Here is a 22,252-nt window from a genome sequence, read left to right as displayed (position 1 = left end):
ATAAACAGTTGACCATCATCTTTATGCTTCACAGAAATGCTCCCAATATCATACTGCATTGTTTTAAAGGCTGCTGTGCAAAACTGTGGAGTTAAAGAGATGCCACATGTGTCTTATCCTGTAGACCAAGTCCCATATGATTGCCACCAGTTTACCATCTCTATGAGGCATAATATACTAATTAACAGAATCGTCAATAATAGAATGACCGTACAAGCAAGACATTTTATTTTAGTGGTACAGAAAAGGCTTTGTGAAATGTTTGAACAAGTATATTAGTGCTCACAGAGATTATGTTGAAAAATAAAATTTGTTTATTTTTATTGTTGCTTCTATTATTCAATCAACCCTTACACATTCTCAAATCCAATTCAGGGCTACTAAGCTCCACAGCATATCCCAGCAGCACCAGGCAAAAGGTGAGAAACAACTGTGGAAGGAATGTCAGTCCATGACCAGACAGAGACATACAAACACCCACAATAGGGTCAGTTTAGACTTACAAATAAACCTAATATATACTGTATGTCTTTTTGGAAGTGGAAAGTAAACATTCAGAATATGGTTGGATACCCGGAATGCATTACACAATGTTATATTTAATTTCTCATGTCTGCAAACACAGGAAATAGGCTATTTGCAGAGGATTTCAATGTAATTAAATTCAAACAATGTCTAGTTTCCATGACAACTTTCCTATGTAACAGTTGGTCCTTTAATTGATTTGATTCATCTCCTTCCTTACTTCATTGTTGCTAATTTTTTTTTCATTGTTCTTTACTGTTGTGATCCAACTGTTCCTGTCAGTGTTTTACATTTACAGGTGGGATACTCCATGGGGAAGTCTTTCTTTTTTTTTCTCTAAATGTAGGCATATTCTTCCCATGCTCACTGATATGCTCCATATCCTGACTCAGAGATGCTGCTTCTGTTAGTCAGAGTGCGGCGATGAATCTGGAGCCACTGATATCTGGCTGATTGCAAGTTTTGGTTTGCTTTCTCTTCTGTTGTGACTTCACACTGGGGTCTGCAATTTTTTTTTCCTCTTTTGAGCTGTTCATCTACCTGTCCTTTGTGTTAATAATTTATTACGAGTTTTGAATACCCTCCTTCAGAGATTACCCTTATGCCTCTAAAGAGTGTAAATGAAAGGTTCTCTCATATCAACACATTGTTATGTGTCTCTTAACTATTCTACTCTGAACCTCTTCCCTGTTAGTTTCTTTGTCTTTGACAGTGACTTGAATTTCCCTTTAAATGATTGTGTTACTCTCCTCTTTGAAGGTGCAACACAATTAAGAAATCTTCTGCTCTTGACATGACCTTACATCATCCTTGTTCTCTCAAATTCAATTTATGGAAAAAGGATTATTTCTGTGCTTCTTCTGTCCCAGTCAGAAAAGCAAAACAACCATTCCAGTGTGAAATCTTCAGTATTTCTCAAGACAAATTGTTTTCAAGCATCATTTTCCTTAGTCACTTCAGCCAAATGGCTTCTGTCCTCTGTGAGTTTTTGTGTGTAAATGAAGACTGCCTCTGCGTGTGAATCCTTTGCCACACACAGAACAGCAATAGGGTTTCTCACCAGTGTGAATTCTGGTATGCATTTGAAGACTGCATATTTGCGAGAATCGTTTGCCACACTCAGAACAACAATATGGCCTTTCTCCACTGTGAACTATTTTATGCTTCTGAAGACTGCAGATTTGTGAAAAACATCTGCCACATTCTGGACAACGATATGGCTTCTCTCCAGTGTGGATTCTTTCATGCATCTGGAGCGTACTTTTGCGTGAAAATCCTTTGCCACATTCAGAACAGGAATGTGACTTTTCCCCAGTGTGAATTCTTGTATGCATCTGAAGACTGCATATTTGTGTAAATCTTTTCCCACATTCAGAACAGCAATATGGCTTCTCTCCAGTATGAATTCTAGCATGAGTCTGAAGATGGCTTAAGCGTAAGAACTGTTTACCACATTCAGAACAGGAATGTGGCTTTTCTCCAGTGTGAATCCTGGTGTGCACCTGAAAATTGCTTACCTGTGAGAATCGCTTTCCACATTCCGTACAGCAATATGGTTTCTCCCCAGTGTGAATTCTGGTATGCACCTGAAGGCTATTTTTGCGTGAGAATTGTCTGCCACATTCAGTGCAGGCATATGGCTTCTTCTCAGAATTAATGATTTGGTCATCTTTGAAATTACATTTGCATTTAAAATCCTTCTTACATTCCTGGCAGTTACATAAACCTGCTGGCTTTAAATTGTGCATCTGTCCTTGAGTCTTTCCAGAATCTCCCATATTTATCAGGTTACCATGAGGTAATGTTACTGACTTCAAAGGCTCTGATGTCATTTTCTTCATATGCTGAGAGTTATCATGAGGAGAATCCACATCAGATGAAGACAGGTAGCAGCTGCCATATGCTTGCAAATCTGCATCAAAACAAAGACAAAAATGCTTCAAGTAAGCAGTTAAAATGGCTCATCAAGGTCATTATACACTTGAACGGATCAGAATGGAACTGGAATGTAAAGCCACTAGTGCTGTCAGGCATTGCTCTGTCAGAAAAAGGGGTATATTTGTGATACTTTGGAAATGTAAAACTCAATCACCACAAAGTCACGTACAGTGGTACCTTGAGATACGAGTGCCCCAACGTATGACTTTTTTGAGATACGAGCTGTCACTAGGTCGATTTTTTGTCTTGAGTTACGAGCCAAAATTCAAAATACGAGCAATCAAAGAGCTTGTCCCTGCACATTCCGAGGAACTGATGACAGAGGAGTTGACAGAACTACAGACACAGCAACATACGGAGGTTCTGCAGGAGATCGGCATCGCGGAGAAGGTTATCTCTTAAAGCGAGATAAAGGAAGTGTTTGCAATGTGGGAAAAAGTTTTGAACTTTAAAGAAAAGAAATACCCTGAAAAAATTACAACTGACCATACAGCGGCACTATTTAATGACACTTGCCTAACACTTGACTTTATTGAAAAGAAACTGAACGTGCAGCAGCGCTAAGGAGACTGTGGAAGATTGTGGGTTTGCTTCCCGGTTCCTCCCTGTGTGGATAGCGCTTTGAGTACTGAGAAAACGCTTGACTTTATTGAAAAGAAAGTAAACGTGCAGTGGTGCTATTTAATGACACCTGCCTAAAGCTTGACTTTATTGAAAAGAAACTAAACGTGCAGCAGCGCTATTTAACAATAGAATTACCAGAGTCTACAAAAAAACTTGTAGATCCGGCCCACCTTAAAACCGTTCTCACCTCTCTTTTGTCTTCTAAATGTGCCGATTAAGACAAGCAGCAAGCAGCCGGCTATTCCATCTCCCACCGTCGCAGAATGTTCACTAAGTTTTCCCAGCTCATACCTTGTTTGATTATTTGGGAGTGAGTGAACTGCTGGAGTTTTAGAATGGAAATAACAGATTGTTATTTGGAACACACACATTTCATGTGTGTTCCGTTTCTAAAGTAATCTGTGTAAACACATTGTTAAAACAGAAACTTTTTCCTATTTTAGTAATAAATGTTACAAAATGTAGGCATAAACTATAGAATGTGTGAAGCCTGACATCCAAACATCAAATGAACACTTTCACAAAAGGTGGATGGGTTACACAACACCATCTGTGGCGTAAAGCTAAGATTTGCTGACTCAGAGCACAGCAGCCTTGCTTTGCCTTAGAGACCAGAGTTCGATTCCCTGCTGGGGAGAAGGTGCTTTTTTTTTTCTTTGTAACCTCAAACGGACATAAAATTTATAAATTGGCATGCACTGTAAATCGTTAAGTTTAAAATGTTGATCGCGGTTATTTCTGTTGATTAATTCATGCTTTTTTTACTTAGAGATCAGAACAGGAGCTTATTCAGCTTCTGATCTGACTCTACCAGCGCCAGTATAAATTCACACACAATCTGACGCTGTTCGTTTTCAAATAATATTGCATTACTTCGATGATGTTTTCTGATTGGTACTATTCGCGTCGTAAAATGATTTCTTCAAAACGTCACATAAATTTGTCTCTTTCTTTTTTTAAACTGTGCATTGTTCACTGCCTGCATGTTGTAGCACACAGCAACTGGCCACCTGCATGTTCTTGCACGCACTGAATAAGACAGTGCTATATGCAATCATCAGATTCAAATGTTAACAGTTCACACTCACGCAAGGATCGTGTTACAATGTACTCACTTCTCTCTATGCTGTGGTTTCTATTACACACCTGAAAGAAAGACAATATATGTGAAAATATCATCGCACTAATGCAATATTATTTGAAAATGAACAGCATCAGATCGGGTGTGAATTTATGCTGGAACTGGAAATTCTCTGATGTGGAATCAGTTCTGTATGGTTGTGGGCGTGGGTGTGAGTGGTGGACATTACTGGGAATTACTGTGAATGTGCGTGGTGTTTTGAGATAATGAACAGAGCTGCAAATTACAGGTGCTTGTTCAGTGTAATAGGAACCATAGCACAGAGAGGTGTGTACACTGCAACAAGTACATATGTCGTAAATGTAGGAAGGGTGAGCTATAGCGCGTCTTTATGTGAAAACAGCAGTGTCAGATGGGGAGTGTCTGATGATTGCATATAGCGCTGAAGTTACTGCTCTTTACTATGCTTTCCTCTGCATGTCCTGGAGTACAAAAGAAACAGCATACAGCAACATGTGGGGACTGGCAAGATTGGGGAAAAAAAACACACGGTCGTATGTATCGTGATACACTGCAGAGCTATAGCATGTCTTTATGTGAAAACAGTAGTGTCAGATGAGGTAGGGAAGGATCCTGAACGCGACTGAGGGAATGAAAAGTGAATAAAAAAACCAAAAACATAGCTAACATTTACAAATATCATAAATTACACCGGCTGTTACAGACTGAAATCAAATGTATCTTTTTATTCTAAAATAGTAAAAATGAGAGCAGTTTACTTCTCAAAAGACAGTCGTGCAGGATCGAACTCGTGACCTGTTGATTTTCAGTCAGCAACTGATACTGTTGCGCCACAGCAGCAATCATTGTAAATGAGTGTCAATGTCACACACTAAGGCGGCTATTTTTTCTTCTCCAGTTACATTTTCGAATAAAAGCTCACTTGTTCTGTTATATTTGTACCTTTCGTGAAAGTGATTCTTTGATATTTGGACTTCAGTCTTCATACATTATATAGTTTATACCTACAATTTGTCATTTACTATTAGAATATGAAAAACGTTTCTGTTTTAAAAATGTGTTTACACGATCACCGTAGAAACAGAACACACATGAAATGCGTGTGTTCCAAATAACGATCTATTATTTCCACTTTAAAACTCCACTTCACTCCCAGATAATCAATCAAGGCATGAGCTGGGAGAACTTCATGCACGTTCTAAGTTGGTGGGGGGATAGAATAGCCGGCTGCTTGCAGCTTGTCTTTATCTGCACATTTAGAAGACAAAAGACGATGGCGGAGAGGTGCGAACGGATTTAAGAAGCGATTTAAGGTGGGACAGATCTACGAGTTTTTTCATAGGCTCTGGTAATTCTAGTGTTAATGACACTTGCCTAACACTTGACTTCATTGAAAAGAAACTGAACATGCAGCAGCGCTATTTAATGTCACTTGCCTAACTAATTTCAGAAACATTCTAAAGGGGAGAACTAAACAAAGCTCCTTGGACAGGTTTCTATTGAAACGCCCTACGAATGAAAGTGACGAAAGCATGGCAAAAAAGAAAAAAAAACTAGTGAAGAAGAAAATTAAGTTAAGCAAAAGTGAAGTGAAAGAAAAAAAACATTACAATACACTAATCGGCTTCGCCAACATCTGTTTATTTCTTTAGATTCTCTTTTATGTATTAGGTTTTATTTTGTTTGTATACAATATTTGTTCATTATAAATACATTATTCTTATGTTGAAAACATTTAATAAAAAACTGGGGTGTTTTTTGGGGGCTGGCACGAATTAATCTCATTTCAATTAATTTCAATGGAGAAAATTGACTTGAGATACGAGAATTTTGACTTACGGGCTCGGTCACGGAATGAATTAAACTTGTATCTCAAGGTATCACTGTATATTTAATATCACCCCGTGATTTATAATTGTATTATCTGATGAGGAGGTGAGATCAGCAACTGCACAGCTTTTGACATCACTTATGTAATGTGACATTGGTTTTGCTCGAAATGAAAACAGAAACATTAATATTTATTCAATCAAATTTAGATTTTTGTAGAGAGGAGAGAGCAAAAAGATTTTTGCACAATTTGCATTTTATTTTCTATTCAATTTAGCTTATTTTTGCATAGTGCTCTTCACTGAATGAAGTTGCAGAGGGCTATGAAAAGTTTGGAGGTAGAAACCAAAGAGTACACAAAGACACAGATTTGTTTAAACTGACAGGAAAACAAGGTCATTTGAAACTGATTAAAATAAATACAGCCTGGCCATATTTCTTCTTTTTTTAATTTTTGAAAAGCTATGAGCAAGCCCACTCGAGCATTGACTTTGCTGAAATAACAGAAATGTTTGTGAACACCAAACTCCAGGAAATTAATTGCTGTCAATGGGAAAGGAGGAACTGAAGCTGCTTTGAGTGGATTATAATGATTCACTGCTCATTTAGGTGTCCCTGTGAGTTAAGGTAGCATCTGCCAGCTATGCTGGACCAATTATTGTGGCCAAATATGTGATATGAGCTGTGAGGCAGCAATGCTAACCACAGTACCACTGTGTCTCAAACCTCAAAAGACACTGAGGGAGTGAACAGCACAAGCACAATACAACATATGGCCACAAACTAGCAATAGTTAAATATAATATAGATTATTGTACTCACAGAATGGCAATCCTGGAGCACACATTTGCCATGCCACGAAGTGGTGACATGGGACATATTTGTACAATTGTTTGAAGTCATGGCTCCAGGCTCAGCTGGAACTTTTTTTTGTTTCCCGTGTATCTGTGCAGATGATTCACTCTTTCTTCTTTCATCAAGAAGAAATAAACACCTTGTAAATACTAATAAATGTTTTATTTTTTTATTATTTCACAGAGTTGTCCAATGTTTTATGATGAGGGTGGGGCAAGGGCTCCCTTTTGAGATGTTGTTGGGCACATGGCTAATTTGCATGCATAATTAGCCATGTAGTGCTGGTCTGCAAGGATCAGTGTGATATACCCAGCAGCAGTACTGGTAATACTTAAAGTTTTTAAAAAAAACACACGTAGGATGGAAATTTGGGAGTGTCTCTTAAACTTTTTGGCTTCAGGACTCATTTTTACCTTTTTAAGTTCAGTAACAACCCACATAGAGCCCAAGTTGATGAAATGACCAAAGTGCTTTGGTGGATGGAGTGGTGGTTTCAGCACATCTCAGTAGCTGAAACTATTTTTTTGTTGTTCCTCTGTGTGCATCCAACCCAGCAATGGCCACATCTGCAACGATCTTACAGGAGGAATGCATGAAAGCTGTGCACATGGCTGCTACAGTTCTGTGATGTCAGGTTGGCCTTACAAAGCAGTATGGAGCGCTGAAAAAAAAAAATTCCCCAAAGCCAGCCGCATGGCAGATTTCCAGTAAAAAATTCAGTGAACACAGCATATTCACTGTGAAAAAAATTTTTGGTCAATTTTGCCTATCAACATTATTTCTGAACTATGGATAGTTGACAATGGAGAAGGGGAAAACAAAAACCCCAAAAACTAAATTTTCTACTCAATTTAAGCCATTGCACATAATTTGCTTATAAAATATCTGCAGTGGGGCGGCATGGTGGCACAGTGGGTAGCGCTGCTACCTCGCAGTTGGGAGACCTGGGTTTACTTCCCGGGTCCTCCCTGTGTGGAGTTTGCATGTCCTCCCTGTGTTTGTGTGGATTTTCTCCGGGCGTTCCGGTTTCCTCCCACAGCCCAAAGACATGCAGGTTAGGTGGATTGGTGATTCTAAATTGGCCCTAGTGTGTGCTGGGTGTGTTTGTGTGTGTCCTGCGGTGGGTTGGCACCCTGCCCAGGATTGGTTCCTGCCTTGTGCCCTGTGTTGGCTGGGATTGGCTCCAGCAGACCCCCGTGACCCTGTGTTCGGATTCAGCGGGTTGGGAAATGGATGGATGGATGGATGGATATCTGCAGTGTTCAACAATGACTTTTTCCACACAAAGCTCCAATTTTAGTAGCAACATATTACATATTTGCATACTGCAAACCGCTGGTACACCAACTCATATCTGCTGCTAGCTGAAGTTGACCAAGGTACATTAAATAATCTTTTGCAACATTAAATTATGTAAAGCAAGGTAAGCAAAAAGTCACTTAACTTATGTAGAAATAAATGGAAGAGGAAAGCTCCCTAAGCATAGCCGTGTAAGCCGTTATGCTTACAGTGAATGAACCTGTCCTCAGTATTAATGTTCATGTAACACTTAAACAGCCCCCCAGCGGTTGTACCTGCAAATCATAAGGACTGAATATTTTTCTTATACTATAAAGTATCTGAAAAATGCCATAGTGTTCTAGTATCAATTATGGTCCATTGTAGGCAAAAATGTTAGTTTGAAACTTCAACACAGGTTGAAAGTCTCTATCTGGTTCTTCTTCAGAAACTTTTACATTAAAGAAATATGAGCTCCAATTAAGCACACAAAATGACAATCAAAAAAATAACAATAGAACAAAAAAAATGCCATTTTGAAATCATTTGAGGTAGGCTACGCTCTCTATGAAAGCAAACTGAAACAAGTCAATATAGGTTCAGTTTTTAACTACATGATATTGTAAAATGCTACAAGAAAAGCAGGGATTTTATGTATTCTTTTAACACATGTAATTGCGTTCTATTATCACTTTTATTTTTTAATATTACTTAATGTTTTGAAAACATTTGATAGAAACATTTAATAGAAAGAATATGATATTTGTGGTTTTGAATTAAATAATGAAAAATTGTAAATGTTCCAACAGTTAACCAAGTCCTTGGACGCACCTGAACTGGATACTATACAGATATTTTCTTACTTTTTAACTGTTTTATTGATTAGGCTCTTTACTATATGACCTGTGATTATAATAAGCATGGTAAGAAATTTAATAAAATGAATAATAATTATTTGTGTCGTGTAAAAGTTTGCTGATGTATTTGTTTATACATTCCTTCTTTTGAGAGATATCAATCTGGTTTCATTAAAATATACCTTTGTGCTCTGACATTTTATTTAGATATAAAAAATAAGGGCAATGCCTATGAATATTCAAAGTTTTACCATTGCACCACCTACTTTTTTCAGGTGACCTGTAGCACATTTCTTCATCCAAATCGTCCTTAAACATCACCGACTCAGACTTCACAAGGAGATAATGCTGTTCAGGAGAGGGCCAAGTAGACCCTAAATCTGTTGCCTCCATTTTCAATGTAGACCACTTCATTAAATTAAAGTCATTTTCTGAAGACATGTCTTCAGTTTCACCGTTAAATGTTTTAAGGCTGATGAACACGTGTTCAGAATCCTCACCTTTAATGCTGACAGTTCCCTGCTCAGCATTGTCATCCCTAAACTCAACACAATCTTCTAGCTTGACATGATAAGCCCTGCGTGCAAGGTGGTCAGATTCCCTATCACAGTTCTCTTCTTTAATGTAAACTATTCTTTGTTCCATGGCATCTGGTTTGTCTGGAATGATGTTTTCCTCTTTTTTTATGACTTGGTCTTTCTTCTTCTCATTACTAAGAGTCTGGGACACACTTCACAGAGGGACATGTTGCAACTGGAAAGGCAGTTTCCAATTTATCTGTGAAAAGAACAATTGACATAGTTTATTAACAAGACTAAATAAAGGAGATTATGTTACTATTTCAAGTCAAATCAAGGTTGTTGTCATGTGTACACAGTACAATGAAATTTACATTTGCATGTTTCCTCAGAACAGTTACCAATAATACAAATCTATCTATCTATCTATCTATCTAACAAAATGTATACAGCAGTTGGGATGCAGTACAATTACTGTATGCATAATATATATTATCAAGCATTATACGAGGGGGAGTCAAAAATAATCTACACTCCAGTTATATTGAAATTTCTGTTGGAAGCAGTGTCTTATCAGCACTTTCCGTAAGAGGTCCCTGTATCCCTAGTCAATGCTGTGCAGGTGTCAGCATGTTACGTTAGATCATTTGGTACGAGAAACAATGGCTGCCCCATGTTTTTTGAGGTCTGAGGGTGTGCCTGGTGCCGATAATTATCGAGGAATTTGTGCACAGTATGAAGAAAGTGTTTGGTTTTGAAGAAGTGTGTATGAATGGATAGAGAAGTTTAACAACAACAACAACATTATTTATTTATATAGCACATTTTCATACAAAAAGTAGCTCAAAGTGCTTTACATAATGAAGAGAAGAAAAAAAAAGACAAAATAAGAAATTAAAATAAGACAACATTAGTTAACATAGAAAGGAGTAAGGTCCGATGGCCAGGGTGGACAGAAAAAACAAAAAAAAACTCCAGAAGGCTGGAGAAAAAAATAAAATCTGTAGGGGTTCCAGGCCACGAGACCGCCCAGTCCCCTTTGGGCATTCTACCTAACATAAATGAAATAGTCCTCTTTGTAGTTCAGGTTTTTCACGGAGTCACTTGATGCTGATGGTCATACAGACTTCTGGCTTTTAATCCATCCATCATTGTTGGAACATCATGGTGCTTTGGGTAGATGGTGGTGGCGCACGCCACCACCAACAGGACACCGGAAAAGGAAACAGAAGAGAGAGTAGGGGTTAGTACAGATTTTGAATGAATAGTTATTATAATGAATTGGATATACAGAGTATCAGGATTAAATTACAGTGAAGTTATGAGAAGGCCATGTTAAAATAATGTGTTTTCAGTAGTTTTTTTTAAAGTGCTCCACTGTATTAGCCTGGCGAATTCCTACTGGCAGGCTATTCCAGATTTTAGGTGCATAACAGCAGAAGGCCGCCTCACCACTTCTTTTAAGTTTTGCTCTTGGAATTCTAAGGAGACACTCAGTTGAGGATCTGAGGTTACGATTTGGAATATAAGGTGTCAGACATTCCGATATATAAGCCGGGGCAAGATTATTTAAAGCTTTATAAACCATAAGCAGAATTTTAAAGTCAATTCTGAATGACACAGGTAACCAGTGTAGCGACATCAAAACTGGAGAAATGTGTTCGGATTTTCTTTTCCTGGTAAGGATTCTAGCAGCTGCATTCTGCACTAGTTGCAAACGATTGATGTCTTTTTTGGGTAGACCTGAGAGGAGTGCGTTACAGTAATCTAGCCGACTGAAAACAAACGCATGAACTAATTTCTCTGCATCTTTCGATGATATAAGAGGTCTAACTTTTGCTATGTTTCTTAGGTGAAAAAATGCTGTCCTAGTTATCTGATTAATATGCGATTTAAAATTCAGATTACAATCAACGGTTACCCCTAAGCTTTTTACCTCCGATTTGACTTTTAATCCTAATGCATCCAGTTTATTTCTAATAGCCTCATTGTATCCATTATTGCCAATCACTAAGATTTCGGTTTTTTCTTTATTTAATTTGAGAAAGTTCCATCCATTCTGAGATACAAGTTAGACATTGTGTTAGCGAATCAAGAGATTTGGGGTCATCAGGCGCTATTGATAAATACAGCTGTGTGTCATCAGCATAGCTGTGGTAGCTCACGTTGTGCCCTGAGATAATCTGACCTAATGGAAGCATGTAGATTGAGAAGAGCAGTGGACCCAGGATAGAGCCTTGTGGAACACCATATAGAATATCATGTGTCTTTGAGTTATAATTACCACAACTGACAAAGAATTTTCTCCCTGCCAGGTAGGATTCAAACCAATTTAAGACACTGCCAGAGAGGCCCACCCATTGACTAAGGCGATTCTTAAGAATATTATGATCAATGTTGTCAAATGCGGCACTCAGATCTAAGAGGATGAGAACAGATAAATGGCCTCTGTCTGCATTTACCCGCAAGTCATTTACTACTTTAACGAGTGCAGTTTCTGTGCTGTGATTTGTTCTAAAACCTGACTGAAATTTATCAAGAATAGCATGTTTATTGAGGTGCTCATTTAACTGTATAATGACTGCCTTCTCTAGAATTTTACTTAAGAAAGGCAGGTTAGAGATGGGTCTATAATTTTCAAGAGCAGAGGGATCGAGATTATTTTTCTTAAGTAGGGGTTTAACTACCGCAGTCTTAAGACAGTCTGGGAAGACCCCCGTATCTAATGACGAATTTACTATGTCAAGAACATTATCAATTAGCACGCCCGATACTTCTTTGAAAAAATTTGTTGGTATTGGGTCAAGGGCACAGGTGGAGGGTTTCATTTGAGAAATTATTTTATGTAAATCAGGTAAATCTATCCTAGTGAAAGACTTTAATTTGTTTATTATGGGGTACTGGGGTTTAGGAGGATCCTTAGTGTTGGGGAGATATACTATGTTAAAGGAGATTAAGGAAGGTTGCACGACTATCAGCCATGAAGAAGGAGTCGGACGCCCGTCCACGACTGATGACAATATTGAGCGTGCACGTGAAATGATTCTTTTGAATAGACGAGTCACAGTAGATGATGTGGCAAATCAGCCATGGCTCTGCCTATGCAATAATCCATGAAAGACTTGGGTTTCAAAAGGTTTGTGTGAGACGGGTAACGAAACAACTCACAGAAGAGTTCAAACAGAAACATTTGCATATACAGTAATCCCTCGCTATATCACGCTTCGACTTTCGCGGCTTCACTCTATCGCGGATTTTATATGTAAGCATATTTAAATATATATCGTGGATTTTTTGCTGGTTTGCGGATTTCTGCGGACAATGGGTCTTTTCATTTCTGGTACATGCTTCCTCAGTTGGTTTGCCCAGTTGATTTCATACAAGGGACGCTATTGGCAGATGGCTGAGAAGCTACCCAACCAGAGCGCGTATTACATATTAAATAAAACTCCTCAAATATATTGTGAGCACGGGGGCTGTTCGCACCCCTAGAGGATACAGCCGCTCCTCAAAAAACGCTAAAAGATTACCTTCACATTGCTTTCTTCCTTGCTGGGCTTGCATGTGGCTGTTTTGTCAAGCGATATGCTTCCTGCACGGTGCTTCGCATACTTGAAAAATCAAACAGCACGTATTGATTTTTGATTGTTTACTTTTCTCTCTCACGCTCTTGCTCTGACATTCTCTGCTTCTGACGGAGGGGGTGTGAGCAGGGGGGCTGTTCGCACCCCTAGATGATACGGACACTCGTCTAAAAATGCTGTAGGATTACCTTCACTTTGCTCCCTTCTGTGCAGCTGCTTTGTCAAGCGACATGCTTCCCACACGGTGCTCCGCATACTTAAAAGCTCGAAGGGCGCGTATTGATTTTTGATTGTTTGTTTTTCTCGGTCTCTCTCACTCTCTCTGACATTCTCTGCTCCTGACGGAGGGGGTGTGAGCAGAGGGGCTGTTCACACACTGGCCTAGAGGATACGGACGCTCCTCTAAAAAATGCTGAAAGACTACCTTTACATTGTACATCCTTGCAGCTGCTTTGTCCGGCGGTGCTTCACATACTTAACAGCCAAACAGCCCTATTGATTTTTGATTGTTTGCTTTTTTCTCTCTCTGACATTCTCTGTTCCTGACGCGCACTCCTTTGAAGAGGAAGATATGTTTGCATTCTTTTAATTGTGAGACGGAACTGTCATCTCTGTCTTGTCATGCAGCACAGTTTAAACTTTTGAAAAAGAGACAAATGTTTGTTTGCAGTGTTTGAATAACGTTCCTGTCTCTCTACAACCTCCTGTTTTTCTGTGCAAATCTGTGACCCAAGCATGACAATATAAAAATAACCATATAAACATATGGTTTCTACTTCGCGGATTTTCACCTTTCGTGAGGGGGTCTGGAATGCAACCCCTGCGATGGAGGAGGGATTACTGTATACAAAGAAAATTTGGATTACTCTAAGGAATGTGAAAGTTTCTTAAAAAGAATCATTACTGGTGGCTAGACATGGATTCAGCCCTACAAGCTTGAGGGTAAATGGCAGAGTATGGAATGGAAATATCCTCAATCGCCGACCAAGAAAACTTCAAAAGTCAGTCATCGCCTTTCTGGGATTCTCAAGAGCCAATATTGGAACATCATCAGGAAAGAAGGTTCAACAATCAACAGTGCTTGTTATGGTGAGATGCTAACTGAAGAGCTAAAGCCTAAACTTTGGGCAATATACAAAGGACTGTCATCCAAGAACATTGTGTTCTTGCATGACAATGCATGTCTGTACACTACAGCTAACAATATTGACACTATGCAAAAAGGTGTTACAGCATCCTCCCTATAGTCCTGATCTCTCCCCATCGAACTGTCACTTGTTTGGTCCCCTGAAAGAAGCCCTATGAGGACGAAGATTCATGTCTGATGAGGAGGTGAAGACAGAGGTGCATTTGTGGCTTGCAGCGCAGTCTAAAACATTTTTTAATGAAGAAATATGAAAGCTTGTTGACAGATGGACAAAGTGCATTGAAATACAGGGATACTATGTTGAAAAAGGATGTATTTATCTTTTCTGAAAGTTGATTAAAATAAATTCTACAGCCAGAGTGCAGATAATTTTTGACTCACCCTCGTATATACACAAAGCATTTGTTAAGATACAATATATTCTTGTTCAGCTACTTCACGACCAGTGAATAGAAATGGAGAGGAGTGAGAAAAGGTGCTGTGCTTGATGGGTGAGGTCTTTAAGTTCTACAGCATATCCCCTGAAAAGAAGGCAGCTCTGAGCAGAAGTTTCTAAAAGTTTTATTTCTTTTCCCTTTGATAGACAAACTATTAATGAATAAAAAAAAAAGGTTGCAGAATGACTTTTGCTACATAAAGCAGAAATTTCTAAATTTTAACCCTATCCCAACACTTTCCCTACACTGATATAGTTCAGTACATATCCCTGATTGACCAACAAGAAATCCTTGGCTATTTGCAGACAACTTAACAAACTTAAATCAACCTTCACGGAAAAGTGAATTTTACTGTGGAAAAAAATGAGAAAACTGTGATGATTTTTCGCTTTCAGCAGTTCAAAAGAGTCATCTTAGTATTTGTATACAGCAGTTGCAGAATAACACAGGTGGTAGTACGTCCTGCTGCAAGTCACTAGCATAAGGGCTGGAGCCCTGTGTGTTTTTTTTTCTTCTGTTATTATTAATGTTTAACACTCAAAAAAGTAGCAACATGATCAATACTATGCATATGATGTTAAAAATGAAATGTTCATGCTAACAAAATGATCTCATCATAGAAAAATATGTGCTCACATTTCTTTAAAAATGTAGGATATCTATTACATTTATTATTTACTTCAATATTTTTTAATATTTACACTCTCAGTTCTCACAAACAACGAACAGTTACTGCAAAATGACTCTCCTGGATTACATCTTACAACTACCTGTATACAGCTGGTTGTAAAAATAAAACAATCCCTTGCTAAAATATTTCTTGAAAAAAAGGACATTGAACTTTCTACAACACATTACAATTTAATATTTTCAAAAGAATCATCATATTTTTTAAACAAAAATTTAAAAAAAATCATACAATACCAAAAATTCATACTATGCCCACACTAATCTGCATTTATTTTATAGTCTGGAATCAAAACAGAAACTTTGGATTTCCTGCAAATTTTCCATTGACATCATCTGTACAGTATTCTAAAACTGATTATGTTACCAATGTGCCATCTCTCTCTGTCTCCTACATTGCCTTTTACTATTTACAGGTCTGACTTGCACTATTCTTTAGCAGGGATTTTTAAATGATCACACGAGATCAAAAATATGTCAGCAGGATCAGAGAAAAGGCTGAGAGTGACATCGCAAGAGAACAGACAGAAAAAGAGACGGTTTTGTCCACCGTGTAATAACAGCAGCATCCTGCACAGCTTGGTAAAGATATTCCCCTTGACCGAAACACCGGGGAAGACTATATATATTTATACACAATATACTCCTGGGACGGGACGAGACTTTTTCAGAGAGATAATTTCAAGTCCTACGAGACAAGACTTTGTACCAAGTGATTTAACCATGCCTGGGTTAGAAGACAAAGCAGAACACCGTAAAGAGGTTCAAAAACGTTGGTGCGATACACATGCAGAGCAGGTTAGAGATAAAAGTACTAAAATTTGAAAGTGTCAGAAAACTGATAGTACATTGAAATTATTACTCGGTGAAATAACAGAAGAACGAAAAGAGATTGAATATATGGACATGGGTGATATGACAGAAGTATGCAGATATTGCTTGGCTTTAAAGTTTAAATCAGAGACTTGTAGATCGTCTAATTCGTGTTGCCATCAGAGAAAAGTAGTGTTTCTTCCCAATGAAGAGGTGTATCCGTGAGAAATAAAAGATTTGTTATTTGGTGAAAGTGAAAGCCACAAACACTACAGGCAAAATATCCAAATCTACAATAATCTGCTTGCGTTCGCATCATTCAATGCTCAAAATGTAGATTTACATGATTCAGGACCATACTCTATGAGAATCTGTGGTCCCACAACAATTAAAGCTACTATAAGTTTAATTTCAAAGAAACCACATTTCGGTCAGGTTTATATTTATGATCACGGAGAAGCGATGCAACATAGAATCGAAAGAGTTAAATGATCAATGGATACAAATCCATACATCCAAAAGTATCACACTTTACACAAAAATTATCTGAAGAACATGGACAAAGAAGTTTTCTTGGATTATATATATATATATATATACATACATACATACATACATACATACATACATACATACACACAGTATATACAGTATAGTGTCTAATTCTAGGCTCAACTGAGATAAACAATACCACCCCATGACACAAGGGGATGCAATCACTAACAGTGTAATTTCCAAGAAGATGCCCAATGAGGACAATTGACACTGCCACTTCTGGCCAGAGAACTATAAATCTGAGGTACTCCTGGAAAGTGCAGTCTCATTTGGATGAAGATCCACCAGAGGAGCTCTAACCGAGTCTGACCGCTCAGACAGGCATCTGCTTTCCAATTTTTTGTTTAACTGCAATATAGATCATTATTTATTTTGTTTCTGAACACATAAATAAATTCAGTTCACCATGGAAAAAGAAATGAAGCAACATATTCATTTCCTGGACAACTCCATTGAAAGAGGTAATGACACTGCCTTAATTTTGAGATGTTTATCACAAGGAACATCAAAAACACTCACAACATGCATACAAGATTATTACAACACTGTCAGGAGGAAGGACCCATGATCTCTGATATATGCACATACAAGTTCAACTGGACACATATTCAACTGAGGCACAGTGCAAGTAAAATTCAGGGAGTGCCAGAGAGCTGACTGAATTGTGGCTATCCAATGAAAACTCCATTAACAGAAATTTGGACATAAACCCAGAATATGCAGGCTTGAAAAGAAGAACATGCAAATAATAAATAAAACTTTATGACCAACACCCTCTGAACCCCACCTTATTGATCCACCCCCTGTTTCACTACCACCCTCTTCATTTGCTATATAGTGCCTTTGATTCCTGTATATCTAATAATTTTCCTCTGATGATGATACCTGGTAGGTTGTTGAAAGCTTATGAATTAAAAAAACTATTTTAAGATATGTGATTCATTTTTTCCCTTTGTGGATTACTAGCTACAAAATATACAAATCGTATCACAAACCTTCACTTCCATATGCAGATATATGAATATGTATATACAGTGGAACCTCGAGATACGATCACCTCTGTATACGAGAAATTCAAAATACGAGGAAAGTATGAGCGAAAAATTCAGATCTAAATGCGAGCATTGGCTCGCATAACGAGCCACGAGCCAGGCTGTGGGTATAGCTCGCGGCTTAGCGAGGGGGCGTGGTAGCAGTTGCGAGCCACGATCTGCGGTGTCTGCGTTTCTCACTTAAGTGCACAGGTGGGAAACTGCCCACATCCATGATTGTTCCTGTGGCTGATGGGCTGCAGCTGCCATGTCCTCCCCGCATATATAGAGAAGCGCGAGCCGGTTAAGGGGGAGAAGAAGTAAAAGAAAAGAAAAGAGAGGAGAGAGAACGGAGGTTGCAGCAGGCAGGCAGGCAGGCGGTGCGGGAGAGCGAGCGAGCGAGTGCAGGCTCGCGTGTAGCTGAACAGTGAGCTGAACAGGCGAGCCAAACAGCTGAAGCAGGACAGTGTAGAGAAGGTCAGCAGCATTAAGAGTGTCTCGCCTGTTGCAGAGCCCGCATGGGAGACGCTAACAGAGAAGAAGCACCGGGGATTGTCATCTGTTTTTTAAAGACTGCATTCTTTTGACGTTTTAACCTCGTGTTAAAGGATTGTTATTCTTGTGTATTTTAAACCTCCATTTCACAACTGTTTTAAGGATTATTTATTTAAAGATTTATTGAATGCTCTACTGCACTTTAGACACCTGTTTTGATTCTTTTAATAATCAGTTATATTATTTACCAGTGTTATTTATTAAAGGTATACTACAGTATATATAATTTATCAGTGTTATTTGTTAGGAAAATTGATTTTTATGTTAATATATTTGGGGTTTGGAACGGATTAACTGGATTCCCATTATTTTCAATGGGGAAGTTTGTTCTAGATACGAGAAATTCGCTATACAAGCTCAGTGCTGGAACGAATTAAACTCGTATCTAGAGGTTCCACTGTATATATAAAAAAAACTGCTCAAAAAACTTAAAGGTACACTTTGAAAACACATCAGATATGAATGAGTAAAATAATCCTGCTGGCTATATCTACTGATATGGAATGGGTAATGTGTTAGGAACAAAAGGATGCTATATCGTTTGAAGGAAATGAAAATAATCAACTTACAGAGGGCAGAATTCAAAGACACCCTGAAAATCAAAGGGAGAAAATGATACAGCAGCAGGCAGGCTCATCCATTTTGCCGAAATTTCATTGCAGCAACTCCAAATCGTACTCAGTAGTTTGTGTGGCCCCCACGTGCTTGCATGCATGCCTGACAACATCCTAATAAGGATGGTGTCCTAGGGGATCTCCTCCCAGATCTGGACCAGGGCATCACTGAGCTCCTGGACAGTCCGAGGCATCAGATGGACCGAAACATAATGTCCCACCCAGGGGTGTTCTATTGGATTGAGGTCAGGCAAGTGAGCGTGTGGGGGGCAGTCAATGGTATCAATTCCTTCATCCTCCAGGAACTGCCTGCAAACTCTCACCACTTGAGGCCGGGCATTGTCATGCACCAGGAGGAACCCAGGAGCCATTGCACCAGCATAGGGTCTGACAATGGGCCCAAGAATTTCATCCCGATACCTAATGGAAGTCAAGGTGCCGTTGTCTAGCCTGTAGAGGTCTGTGTGTCCCTCCATGAATATGCCTCCCCAGCCCATCACTGACCCACCACCACACCGGTCCTGCTGAAAAATGTTACAGGCAGCATAAGGTTCTCCAATCCTTCTCCAGAGCCTTTCACATCTGTCACATGTGCTCAGGGTGAACCTGCTCTCATCTGTGAAAAGCACAGGGTGCCCACCAGTGGTGGACCTGCCAATTCTGATATTCTATGGCAAATGCCAATTGAGCTCCACGGTGCTGGGCGGGCAGTGAGCACAGGACCCACTAGAGGATGTCGAGCCCTCAGGTCACCCTCATGAAGTCTGTTTCTGATTGTTTGGTCTGCTGGAGGTCATTTTGTAAGCTCTGGCAGTGCTCATCCTGTCCCTCCTTGGCCAAAGAAGCAGACAGCGGTGGGTTCTGCTGATGAGTTAAGGACCTTCTACAAGGGGCCCTGTCCACCTCTCCTCGAGTAACTGCCTGTCTCCTGGAATCTTCTCCATGCCCTTGAGACTGTGCTGGAAGACACAGCAAACCTTCTGGCAATGGGAGGCACGTATTGATGTGCCTGCCATCCTGGAGAAGTTGGACTACCTGTGCAACCAAACTATGTAGGCTCCAGATATGGCCTCATGATACCAGTAGTGACACTGACTACGGTCAAATGCAAAATGAGTGAAAAAACAGATGAGGAGGGAAAAATGTCAGTGGCCTCCCTGCAGCTGTTAAACCATTCATTCCTGTTTTGGGGGTCGTCTCATTGTTGCCCCTCTAGGTCACCTGTTGTTCATTTCATTAACACCAAAACAGCTGAAACTGATGAACAAGCCCCTCTGCTACTTAACTGACCAGATCAATGCTATACTCTCATTAAAAAGTGTGACTTTCATTCTTTGAGTGAGGGGTTTAAGGCAGCATATTAATGCTTTTCTCTTTTCATCACTAGAAAGAAGCAAGAAAAACATCCCGCACCTTGAACACCACTCCAGAAAATATAGCTCTGTCTCATGAAGAAACTTCCATGTTCTCGCACATCCAGCCCTGACAACGTCACTTCGTCACCCTCTGATGATATCACCTCCTTCATCTTCACCCTACGCAAACAGTCCTTCCGCCATCTTCCACTTTAAAGCATATAAATTCATCTGTTTGTACGAACTCAGTTGTCAATTGTTTCATTCATGAACCTGACTGTTATTTCAGTGCATAATGAATTATTTTTTGATACAACAGTACATGGAGACGGTTGCCAAACCCTTAATATGTTTGCTTCTCGCATTTATTTCTTCACTATATATATATATATATATATATATATATATATATATATGTGTGTGTGTGTGTGTGTGTGTGTGTATTTTTTGCATAATGATTTATTTTAATATTTTATTTTTATAATCATTGTGTAAAGGAGTAGGTTCAAATGTGGAAGTGCTCCTAACAGGAATAATTTGAATTTTTATCAAACTGGAAGTAAAAGAAAAATCATGAATTCAGACTTGACTACAAACATACATGAACTGATTAAATACATTAATGAATCATTTTTAATTAATGAGAATAGGTCATGTGGTTTAACTGTAATGACTATGTAAATAAACTTAAAATAAAATCACTTAAACCAATTGAATATCAGGGCCTTGCCTCTGTCTCTTTCTGACACTTATTAACATGTTTTAAACAGTTTGTCTGAAAGTAAAAACGTCCAAATTGTTTCAGTAAGTCCTCCACTGGATGTGGAGTCTAAACGGTACTTAACAGTTTAAAGATGTGCTCCAGGCTTTGCGGTCTAACCGGGTAGTGCTTATTAGTGTCTCTGTGATGCCTGCACGTTCTTCTTAGTTATTCCGGATTTCCCTCACATCCCACAAAATCAAGTGTGAAAGGACTTTAATTGTACCATGTGTATGTATGTGCACATGCAATAAACTGTTGCCTACTTCGTCAAAGAATGACTTCTATCTGTACTCAATTTTGACAATCTAAGCTCTGCCCTCCTAAAACCGCTAAACTGGGTGCAGTTAAACCTTAGGTGACTAGCTCTCAACACTGTATATAAATATAACAGTCACAAACTCCCACAATATGGCGTGTACGTCAGGTAATATATACTTTGCAAGTTTCTGAGGTAGCAGATTACGAATGGAGAAGCAAATCTGTTGGGAGTTCCACTAGTTATGCAATTAGTTCACAGCACCGATGACAGAGACCTTATTACATGAACATTTCAAACCACTGCTCAGTGACAGCGTGCACGTTTTTGTCATTAACGTTAATTCATACCGTTAATCTATTACATTTTTTAATACGGCATTTTCAAAAAGTCCCTGCACGCGAGGAGTACAGCGGCCTTCAGTGTTTCCTCGGGCGCAGTCACTTTAAGAATCAGATAGCCGCGGTCCTCGCGGAGGAGTCTGCAGCACAGGTGCTTAACATTACCTTTTACAGGCGCTCATTTCCTTCACAGTCGCACGAATCTGCATAGAGGTCCTGCTGGACAACTCGCACACCACACCAAACGGTCTAAACTGTATTCTTAATGCATTTCTTCTATTTTAGTTTAATGGAGTTGAGATATACACAGGAATGTGTGCATCATCGCCACCTACTGGACTGGAGTGTGAAGAAGCGATAGCGGTCATCACCAAGTTAAACTGTTTTTGGGAATGTCATTGAACGCGTGACAGCACGGACCCTATGTCATTATCTTAAACCTATTTGGGTTTATACAGCGGGCTCGATCATAAGGTGAGGAATGTGGGACTCGTCAGCTCCTTCACCCTGGGCGTGCATATAATATTTTCCTTTGATAATATTGAAAGTTTTAATGGTTACGTACACGCGCAAACATTTTTCATTAG

The 22,252-nt window shown here is 39.1% G+C and overlaps 1 protein-coding gene across 1 annotated transcript; it reads right to left on the bottom strand.

Moving 5' to 3' along the window:
• Positions 1-846: 846 nt before the first annotated feature.
• LOC114643705 (oocyte zinc finger protein XlCOF6.1-like) lies at positions 847-21,986 on the bottom strand. Its single transcript, XM_028792216.2, has 3 exons — positions 21,831-21,986; positions 9,276-9,786; positions 847-2,437 (listed from the first exon to the last, which is right to left on the bottom strand). Exons 2-3 carry the CDS (start codon positions 9,652-9,654, stop codon positions 1,482-1,484), a joined length of 1,335 nt encoding a protein of 444 aa, XP_028648049.1. The 5' UTR covers positions 9,655-9,786; positions 21,831-21,986; the 3' UTR covers positions 847-1,481.
• Positions 21,987-22,252: the final 266 nt, after the last annotated feature.

This window comes from Erpetoichthys calabaricus, chromosome 5 (assembly GCF_900747795.2).
Source record: "Erpetoichthys calabaricus chromosome 5, fErpCal1.3, whole genome shotgun sequence".
Classification (NCBI taxonomy): domain Eukaryota; kingdom Metazoa; phylum Chordata; class Cladistia; order Polypteriformes; family Polypteridae; genus Erpetoichthys; species Erpetoichthys calabaricus.
The sequence above is the reverse complement of the archived record's forward strand: the minus strand, read 5'-3'. Positions and strand labels throughout refer to the sequence as shown.

Coding starts and splice junctions, on each gene's coding strand:
- LOC114643705 (XM_028792216.2), bottom strand. CDS start 9,654: ATGGAACAAAGAATAGTTTACATTAAAGAAGAGAACTGTGATAGGGAA. Junction 2,438..9,275: donor CTACAGGTCACCTGAAAAAA/GTAGGTGGTGCA, acceptor GTTTTGATGCAG/ATTTGCAAGCATATGGCAGC.